Below are 10933 nucleotides of genomic sequence, written 5' to 3'. Positions count from 1 at the left end.
ATAATCAGTTTGGAATTCCACGTGTTAATAAAAAAGTTCCTGGATTGATGAAAGACGAATGCTGTGGCAAGATTATGACAGAATTCATTGGTTTAAGAAGTAAAATGTACAGTATTTTGATTAATGTAGCCGCGACAGTGAAAAAAGCTAAAGGTATAAAATCTAGTGTTGTAAAGAAATCAATCACGTTTGAAGATTATCGAAAATGCTTTCAGGATCTTGTTATTATAAAACGTGAGCAGTGTAATGTTCGTTCAAAATTACACATTGTGCATACTGAAAAACGGGAAAAAATTGCTCTAAGTCCACACGATGATAAAAGATTCTTATTGCCTCATAGTACTGACACTTTGAGAATGCTTCGCGGGTGGGGTTGACACTTTATGCTGATGGAGGGGAACCAATCAAGATTGAATATGATGTTTTAGAGGAGTTTATGCACGAGTGGGATCCATCATTGGATAGGTTAGGAACTGAACAAGGAGAGAGAAATGATATATTACTAGAGGCTATGGAAGGGGCAGAAATTGTGGTGGGAAACGGGCTATATGAACGGACGAAACACGATGAAGAGCACATTCGAGAAATCGAAGCGAACAACAAGAATTTTTCAATAATCTCTCTAACACAGCAAATAAACTTAGTTTATTTATAACATATCAGGGTGGAACTTCTTTTAAGTTCACCACATGCTAAAATAATGAAATACAAAGACTGATAATTGTTAAATACTATTTATTTCTTCAAACTTGTGTGCAATTTACATGAATAAATACATTATTAAATATAATAACAATTGCTTTCTTATTTATTTAATCCTTCAATAATTTATACAATCTCATTTTTATCTATCCAACTATTATGCTTGTCACTAAAACCTAACCATTTAACATATACGCGTTTACCATTTTTCTTTAAAACTTTTTCTACTAAATAAATTTCTGGATACATAGTTTTATGAATTTCCGTTTCATAAAAGCCACCAGAGACGGGTTTATCATAATAATCATTGAGGTGGTAAGTTACTGGATCTGTTTTTATAACTCGCGTTATTGTGAAAATTTCTGTTGACCAGTTTGGCGTATAACCTTTTTCAAAAACATTTTTTATCCTACTTATTCGTACTTTATCTCCTACTTTAAATTTAGGTTTTTTCACTGGCGACTTTTAATTTGGAAAATGTCTCTTGACATCTCGCTCATTTGCCAGTGTAACATTTTCAGGCTCGATTCCTGTTGTCCGATGTTTTCTTGAATTGTATGCTTTGAGCAAGTTAGGTAGAATATCCAACCATTTATAGCTTCCTTGTTTGCTGAATTCTGTCCACCTTGCATTTTTTAACGTTCTATTGAATCGTTCGCATATACTTGCATGAAAGTAGATAGGCTATAGGCATACTGGCTCATGCGGATTCTGGCTCACCCCCTCCTCTCTCAGTGAGAGCCAGAATCCGAGCTGTGTATTTTAAATGGAGGGATTGTCAATCCCTCCCTTCCATCCCCTAGCGACCGAGAATTCTTCCCCCTCTCAAAGTGAGCCAGTAACCGTAGTATGTATAAGTCCCAATCTTCCCTTCTCCGTGTCCCGAAAAAATTTAGTGGTGGGTTCATGCTCCTCCTCCTTCGCGCAGGTAGAGACGACGACCCGCGTACAGGTGTTTTCCTCTACTTTACGGAATGTATGCGAGAAATGCTCGTAGGGATAGTGATAATATTATTCTAAGACGAGTTGCGCTTCTAAGATGAGTTTCCTGAGAGACTCAGAGTGAAGCTATCTTCCATGACTGATCTGATGCTAATGAATCTATTCGTCTGCGAACATCTCTTTTATAGTCTCGCAGCTAAGAAGTAGAGACAAAGATGTCCACATATAAATGAGTCAAAATTTTGATATTTTTTGTAATTGTATTTCACTTCCTTCACGTTAAAATACATCATGAGATCCTTGGGAGGTTTGAGATCACCAAAACTATCGAAATAAAGTACATCGGGTGGTAGATTATTTCTCATGAAAACACCACGGAAATCTGAAATTTCCATCATATGAGCATATTTTTTTAGATCGTAGTCAGTCAGTGCACGATTTGGCAAAGTTAAATCGAAGTTTTTTTTTTCTACTGACTTGATGACCACGACCGATATGAGGTTTCATAAATAATTCCATTCCACTTTTATAGGGCTTAAGATGAAGACCTTTGCCTAAAGCAATAGCTTCTATGGTCTCGTTATGCCTCTTACTTTCTTCATAATTTTTCTGCGCAGCTTTAGCATCATTAACTGCTTAAGCTATTCCAGCAGCACCTCCTGCTAGAGCACCGGTAGCACTTAGTCCTGCGAACAATGGAATGAGAAAAGGAAGAACTCCACCAATTTTCGATGGAAGCGGCAGAACACGTGGAATGATAACTTTTTTCTTTCCACCTACACTTTTAACAGCTTGACGTGCGCCCTTCAAGGCTGATTGAATAACCTTGCGAGAACTTTTACTTGTTGACATTGACTTTTTAGCTGCAGTCACTAACTTATTAAATTTCAGTCCCATTCCAGTTTTTCCTTTTAATTTCATAGCATTGCTAACAGCAAAAGCAAAAGCTTTTTCACCAAGACTAGCATCCTTAGCTCTAACACGCTACATAGCTTCCTCAGCAAGCATCTTGTCAGCAGCTTTACGATCTCCGTTTTTATCGGAGTAAGCTATGTCGTGTTTTTTACAAGCCTGATCAAGCGGATTAATGCCAGAATCTCCTCTTTTCATTCGCTTTTTCAATTTGGTTCCGGGACCGCAGTATTGATATCCAGGAAGATGCATTTCAACAGGTAAGTTATTGATAACTTTATCAAGCAATCCATAGACTTTCGGCTGTTTCTGAGATTTGTGTATGATCATCTCTCTTCGAGTGTTGATTCACAACTGACATTCATGATATAAAACGAGCGTTTATATTTCGAGAGCTCAATGTTATATTTGACTCTGTTGAGTGAACATGGATTTTACCGAGCAGAACGTCAAACTCCCCGTGACAAATTTCGATTTTGGAAAAGAGAAGAGAAAAAAGCGTCATGGGGAATTACTACCAGATAGTATACGAGCAGTTTTCTGCGGCCCATCGAACTGTGGAAAAACAAATAGTTTATTGGCTTTAATAACACATCCCAATGGTCTTAGGTTTGAAAATTTGTATGTATACTCTAAATCCTTGAATCAGCCAAAGTATCAATTTCTCAAAAGTGTTCTGGATCCGATTGATGGAGTATCATATCTTCCGTTCAGTGAGCATGAATCTGTAGTATCTCCAGATGAAGCCCTTCCAAATTCAATAATGATTTGGATTGATTCACTAATGGAATTACTATTTAAAAAATATCCGGATGATCTTCTTTTAAGTTCAGCAGATCGTGCAAATTATCGCAAGATATTGGAAGCAACAAATGCTCATCGGAAAAAATTCATCACAGATGAATCTATACGAATGTCGAGAAGTAATAAATATAAGAATGTTTTAGCACCAATGTTCCGCAGCACTCCACGTAAAAAGAATGTAAACAGCAGGAAGGAGAACTTATACCTAAATATAAAATAGCTAAGAAAAATTCTTCCATTGATCTCGTCTATTGGGATGATCCAAACGAGCTTACTGAGAGACTTCGATTATTGATTGCCGAACAATCAGCTGGAAATAATAATCACGTCAATGAAATCCAGTCGATTATTGAGGAATTACGCGAAGCTGGGCATATATATTGACATGCAACTTTCTTCTTTGCATCAGTACTACCATGAGTTTCGATGTGTTTGGAAGAAAACTTGAGGGCTCGCAAGTGAGTCGCGGTCCTCCAGGCATTGGTTTCAATTTTACACCGGACGGTGATTTTGATTTAGAAAATAAGCGACTTTGCAACCTAGGACATCCCAATCACCCAAACGATGCAACTTGCACTCACTGAAAGTTATTCTACAAACTGAAATAAATTATATAGCTGCTAAAATTGCTGGAATTGGTGAAGTTATAGAAGAATATAAGCAGCAAGTTGAAAAACAGCAATTGGAAGTGAATACAAAATTGCGTTATCTTTATAGTACAACTCTTCGCAATTACTCTGGCATTGATTATATCATTGAAGAAGTGAATAAACAATTAAAAGTTCGTATAGACGAATTTCCAGATGGATTTTCATCTACTGTAAACGATGATGGAACGTCAAAGAGTAGCTGAAGAGCAGCACAAGCCAGCACGTCGGCGATACAAGAGAAGAAAATATGACATACGTGGAATAGATAAGACTTGGCAAGCGGATCTTGTAGAAATGATACCATATTCTAAAGAGAATAAAGGTTTTCATTACTTACTCACTGTCATAGATATATTTTCAAAGTATGCATGGGCCGTGCCAGTCAAGTCAAAGAGTGGTAATGATGTTACTACAGCTATGAAGTCAATACTGAAAGAAGGACGAGTACCGAAGAATCTACAAACTGACCAAGGAAAAGAATTTTACAATTCAATTTTTCAAAAACTTATGAAAAAGCACAATATACACTTATACTCTTCGCATAGTAATCTTCATGCAAGTATATGCGAACGATTCAATAGAACGTTAAAAAATGCAATGCCGACAGAATTCAGCAAACAAGGAAGCTATAAATGGTTGGATATTCTACCTAACTTGCTCAAAGCATACAATTCCAGAAAACATCGGACTACAGGAATCGAGCCTGAAAATGTTACACTAGCAAATGAGCGAGATGTCAAGAGACATTTTCCAAATGAAAAGTCGCCAGTGAAAAAAACCTAAATTTAAAGTAGGAGATAAAGTACGAATAAGTAGGATAAAAAATGTTTTTGAAAAAGGTTATACGCCAAACTGGTCAACAGAAATTTTCACAATAACGCGAGTTGTAAAAACAGATCCAGTAACTTACCACCTCAAAGATTATTATGATAAACCCGTCTCTGGTGGCTTTTATGAAACGGAAATTCATAAAACTATGTATCCAGAAATTTATTTAGTAGAAAAAATTTTAAAGAAAAATAGGTTTTAGTGACAAGCATAATTGTTGGATAGATAAAAATGAGATTGTATAAATTATTGGAGGTTTAAATAAATAAGAAAGCAATTGTTATTATATTTAATAATGTATTTATTCATGTAAATTGCACACAAGTTTGAAGAAATAAATAAATAGTATTTAACAATTATCAGTCTTTGTATTTCATTATTTTAGCATGTGGTGAACTTAAAAGAAGTTCCACCCTGATATGTTATAAATAAACTAAGTTTATTTGCTGGGTTAGAGAGATTATTGAAAAATTTTTGATCTTTCAAGATTGCTGATGAGATCTTCCCGGGCAGAAATATTTGAAAGCTGTCATCGATCTCAGCCACGATCTTTGTGCCGAATCTCGTCTTTACTTCCTTGAGTGCAGTCACCATGATCTTTTTCCAAGTCCGTGACTTTCTTCTTAGGCAAGAACTCGCGCTCAGCAATCTTGTTGAGTGCAGATAGATCCATTCTGAAAAGTGAAAATAAGAATGAAAGTTAGTGAAAAATGTCTTGTAGGTGAGAATTTAGAAAGAGAGAGAGAACTAAGAAATAGAACTTACTTATTTTAGAGTTAGGTGAGTCTTGGTCTCTTTGCACAAGGTTCGTTGTTCGTTGTTCGCTTCGATTTCTCGAATGTGCTCTTCATCGTGTTTCGTCCATTCATATAGCCCGTTTCCCACCACAATTTCTGCCCCTTCCATAGCCTCTAGTAATATATCATTTCTCACTCCTTGTTCAGTTCCTAACCTATCCAATGATGGATCCCACTCGTGCATAAACTCCTCTAAAACATCATATTCAATCTTGATTGGTTCCCCTCCATCAGCATAAAGTGTCATCCCCACCCGCGAAGCATTCTCATTGGTTGCTACATGCCCCCACTCACTTTCTCCCTCTCTTTTTCGTCCTTCGCCATTGTTGCCCCTCTCCTCCACCACAATCCCCCCCTCCACCGCCTCTCCCTCTACTTGCATAGCAGCTTGCGCCATCTTGCATATGTGTTCTTCCATAATTCTGTAATGTCCCCAAGGCAAAGTGTCAGTACTATGAGGCAATAAGAATCTTTTATCATCGTGTGGACTTAGAGCAATTTTTTCCTGTTTTTCAGTATGCACAATGTGTAATTTTGATCGAATATTACACTGCTCACGTTTTATAATAACAAGATCCTGAAGGCATTTTCGATAATCTTCAAACGTGATTGATTTTTTTACAACACTAGATTTTATACCTTTAGCTTTATTCACTGTCGCGGCTCCATTAATCAAAATACTGTACATTTTGCTTCTTAAACCAATGAATTCTGTCATAATCTTGCCACAGCATTCGTCTTTCATCAATCCAGGAACTTTTTTATTAACACGTGGAATTAAAAACTGATTATTTTCATCATAATCAGAAGTATCAAATTTATGTACATCTTCTTTCATTATTTGATACATATCTACATCCTCAACTTCATATATTAAACTATCAATATCCGTATACAGGAGTTTGCATTTTTCTCCAACTCGCTTTTTCATATATGAATAATGAAAATCATATACTAATGTTTTTGACAAATCTAGAATTGAGAGACCAACGTATATTGGTTTTTTGATTGTAATACTTGTCCTCTTCAGCTGTATGGCAACCAAATTTTCATCGAAGATTGCACAACTGTGAAAATTTGGCAGAGCTATGCGTGCTTCTGCTCCGTATCTGCCTGTAAATTTATTTACTAATCGCACATCTACACGTTTCCGCTCTCGTTCAATACACTTTCCATAGACTGCATTAATTAACAATTTGTAGAAGAGTTTTTCAAACTCATTCTTTGCTTGCTTTCGCTTTTCTGTGTTAAATTCAACATATGGTTTGAGCCACGCCCTCTGCTCAAAACTCAAAATCCTATGCACCTTTTTTAATCGAAGTCCATTATCTAAGACCTGCTTAAGTGCTCGATAATGAATGACATACCTTTTCTTGTCATTCAAAGTCGTGAGAAGTTTCTTCTGCTTTGAACCAGGTGGTGCAAGATGTTCTGCGCAAAAAGGTAAATTCCTATGATCATCATGTATTTCTTCAGGATACTCCAAGTCAACTTCAGCAAAATAGCCTATATCAGAATCTGGTGGTGTATTGAAAAAACTTGGATTTTTCTCATAATCAATCCATTCAAATTTTCCAATTGGTAAAGGCTGTACCATTGCCCATCCATAAAGATTGTTGATATCAAAATATAAGAGAGTCTTTGTTTTCTGATCCTTATCGTATGAAGAACCCATATATGGATTATTTGCCTTGGCATATCGATTACAACACTGACTTATTCCACCTCGAATGCCCGATTCGATAAACATTAGCATGTCAATATCTGTAAGAAGCTCCAATTCTACCTTTGTCATTTTTAAAGCTGCTGAAAAAGTTAGTCCAGGAGTCGTATAAAAGTGAGCGGGACATAAATCATAGGCTTTAAGAGAGGTTTCTCGAAAACTCTCGAAAACATCGGCCAATAGTAAAACATCGGTTTTCAGATAAAGATCTGAATATTCTCCCAACGTACTAATATTGAACTTATTCCAAACTTGGACAGCATGCTTATAGTCTTCTTCAGCAATTTGAGAATCTGTTAGCTTATTATAAAAATCATTCTTTTCTGGCAATTTTGTAGTCGTCAACTTATCTAATCCATTTACAAAATCATATGGAAATACACCTTTTCGTCGAAGGAGATCTATCTTTTCATCTGTAAGTCCATCTGATCGAAATTCCTTTACTGCTATTGTTACATTTTTCAGATATGATGCAAGCTTTTCCAATGATGAAGGTAGCAAACGCCAAGAATCTATGAATCTAAAACTAATGTTGCAGCCATCCACGTATTTTGTAAAAGAAATATATTTCTCCTTATTGTGAGGTATTAAATTTACTCGTCCTCTTCAACGTAGAAGTAGCAATCTCCTTTAAAATAAAATGAGTGTCGTAATTGAGGTTATGAAAAACCACAGGAATGAATCTTGAATCCTTATAATTCAAATTACAAGAATTGTGAGCTGCACCTCTGAAACTGAAGAAGAAGAAAATCTATCTTAGAATTACAAAATTTCGTTTACTTTATTTCGAATATAATCGAGAAGGAAATCTGACCGCCCTGTGAGATGACAATGGTCTCGTACAGCAAGTTCTGCACTAGTGAATGGTTTCCGACATATATGACAAGTTGATGATCTCCGAAAAGATATTTCCTCTAAATCTGTAAGTCTCATTGGTTTTGGATTCTTGTAGAGTACGTCAATTTTTTCACCAATTGACTTTAATTCTTGAACAAAATATGCTGCAGCTGTCTCTTCTTCTTCCTTTTTTCTTCTGTATGATCTATAGCCAGATAAGCTATCATCAAAACTGCATTTTATGAAGTATCCTATGCTGTATGCTTCGTGTAGTTGGAAAGCATTCTCATTCTCAGTAGGTTTCAATAAACATTCAAAATCCGCATAAATAACAAAAGGAACCTTTTCACTCTTACTGTAATCTTCGAATTTGAGAATATTATTCTTACAATCAGGTAAATTTATTCGACAATTATTTAAATTTTTACAATCGCTTTCATGAATTTTCAATCTTTCCTCGGTATAAAATATTTGTAAACACCTTTCATAATGGTAAGATTTTAAATGAGTTTTAGACACTTGAGAACTCAAAAGTCGAGACATACTTTTTATCCAAACGTAATGATATTTAGGCATGTCACCTTCATCAGCACGATTATTTTCTTCATGCTCATCTATATAAAAATCTTGAATGATGAGAAGGTTTGCATGTTTTTCCTTCTTCTCTGTCGTAATATGACAAGGTATTACTTCGAATTTGTGGCCATACTTTCTAAGCATGTATACATTTACTGAAATATTATTCAGTTTTTCAAATTTCGGAATACTTTTAAGTTTTACTGGGAATTCTATACCAGCAAAATTTAATTCATTTTCATGCAATCGATACTGATTAACTCTACTAGCATTTTTGTTACTTGGATATAATGATGAAAGAACAGCATACTTGAAACACTGATCGTCGTTATTATGAACGTTAACACATGCTTTTTTATTTTCAATAAACTTTGGAAGAGGAATATAAGAACTTCCCTTAATTGGAGAATATTTTTTCATATTTATACATAAACTTATAATACTCTTCAGGGTCCAGCCTGAATCCTTTTCTTGAAATTCTTCTAATTGCGAAAGAATGGGCTCTTTAATATTGTCTGTAAACCATTTCTCTAAATCTGTTGACATGTATACTGTAGCACTCTCACTCGTAAAATATTTAATATCTGTCGTTTCTTCACCATTTTTTTGCATTGTAAATTCTGAAATAAAATCCGAATTGATTTTCACCACATTATATTCTTCTAAACATGCTTGTGTCTTATCTTTGAAGAGCTTCGGTGCATCATTAAAAAAACTCAATATGTCCACATGCTTTATGTTAACAACCACACCTGTCCTGATTCGATTTTGGAAGGCTGATTGCACATCACGCCACTCAACTCTAGCTTCTGCTTCTTCAGCATGCAGACTACCTCCTCGATGAAGACGATGTTCAAATTCTACTTGCACACACGAAAGATGCGTCAAACAAGTTTGACATTTCTGTTTTTCTCCTCTCGTGAGATTGGATTTAGAAATTTTTTCGTTTAATTCGTTAATAGTAGAATTACGCATATCTAACCAATAATGAATATCATTGACGCTCATTTGATCCACATTTTGTACAGTATCGCGAAGCACTTGTACAAGACGTTCGATAAGATCAATCGAAGCCATTTTTACTGTTTTTTCACTAGAGTGTCACTAGTAATCTTGCACAAAATTGAGACTGAATTTTTTGTTTGCCGAATGCGTTAGATGAACTGTGCTCGTCTAAGAGAAATTTCTCTCTTTTAAAGCTGAAATCATCATAAGAAGAGGTGGAAGATCTCGCTGCTGAGGAGAGAGGAGAAAGATTTTCTCGGGAAGGGATGAATTTTCTTCCAATAAGGGGTACACATTTTTCCATCATCCAATCCTAGAAGATTATGAGACTAAGAGGAGGAAAATTTTCTAGAGAAGGGATGAATTTTTTTCCTTTTGAACCAACCAAAAATCATCTTTTGAGCCCAACAAATGAGGGCTATGCATTTGTTTTGAGTATCCATTTCTGGAAGAGTGAAAGGCGGAGTTTCATATTATAAAACGAGGATGCTGGAACCTCGCGAGATCACTTCTTGCTAAACTGTCTACAAAGCTGAAAAGATGGAAAGAACACGTGACTACGATTTGTTGTTTAAAAAGGCTATCCTGCAATGTAAAGAAGAAAATGCTTATATCTGCGACATTCAAGGATTTCAGAGAATTGCAGACGATACTTTTATTTTCAAAGAAATAAGTTTCCTTAATTTGAGGAAAACTACCTTACCGACCGCATATCTTTTCAAACCTCCAATGGCTTGGGAAGAACTGACAGAAGAGGAAAAATGCATGTCTCAATGGTTGGAAAAGAGTCATAATGGAATAGCGTGGAACTCTGGCGATATTCCATATCATCGTCTTTATCGAATCTTGCAGATCTGTACACAAGGAGTCGAAAAAATATTCATAAAGGGACAACAGAAAGCCCGATGGATGAAAAATATTTTGCCAAACATGTAAGTTAATTATTTTGAATCGTTTTGATACTTTTTTTTGATACTTTTTTGATACTTATCTTTAATTTTATCTGATACTTTGCAGATCCATTACAATGTTGAAGACTTCGGATGTCAACCTCTTGAAGAAATAATAAGTGAAAGCCACTACTTTTGTTTTATCCATGCTCTCTGCATTAGGAGAAAACCTATGTGCGCTATTCATAATGTTGTAGCAATAAGAGC

At 35.6% G+C, this 10933-nt stretch overlaps 1 protein-coding gene across 1 annotated transcript; it reads right to left on the bottom strand.

Moving 5' to 3' along the window:
• Positions 1 to 6007: 6007 nt before the first annotated feature.
• On the bottom strand, positions 6008 to 9848 carry LOC116418029. The gene is made up of 5 exons (XM_031933208.1): positions 8741 to 9848; positions 8173 to 8557; positions 7956 to 8092; positions 6185 to 7870; positions 6008 to 6087 (listed from the first exon to the last, which is right to left on the bottom strand). The coding sequence occupies exons 1-5, from the start codon at positions 9846 to 9848 to the stop codon at positions 6008 to 6010; spliced, it is 3396 nt and encodes a 1131-aa protein (XP_031789068.1).
• Between the last annotated feature and the right edge of the window lie 1085 nt (positions 9849 to 10933).

The sequence above is a fragment of the Nasonia vitripennis genome (assembly GCF_009193385.2).
Source record: "Nasonia vitripennis strain AsymCx chromosome PSR unlocalized genomic scaffold, Nvit_psr_1.1 chrPSR_random0039, whole genome shotgun sequence".
In the NCBI taxonomy this organism is placed as follows: domain Eukaryota; kingdom Metazoa; phylum Arthropoda; class Insecta; order Hymenoptera; family Pteromalidae; genus Nasonia; species Nasonia vitripennis.
This window is presented reverse-complemented; position numbering and strand designations above follow the sequence as displayed.

Excerpts from the sequence above, each read along its gene's own strand:
- LOC116418029 (XM_031933208.1), bottom strand. The coding sequence starts at position 9,848 with ATGGCTTCGATTGATCTTATCGAACGTCTTGTACAAGTGCTTCGCGAT. Across the intron at positions 8,558-8,740 it reads TCATTACGTTTGGATAAAAA|ATTACAGTAAGAGTGAAAAG; the intron begins GTATGTCTCGAC and ends TCAAATTCGAAG. Across the intron at positions 8,093-8,172 it reads CATTGTCATCTCACAGGGCG|TTTCAGAGGTGCAGCTCACA; the intron begins GTCAGATTTCCT and ends CTTCTTCTTCAG.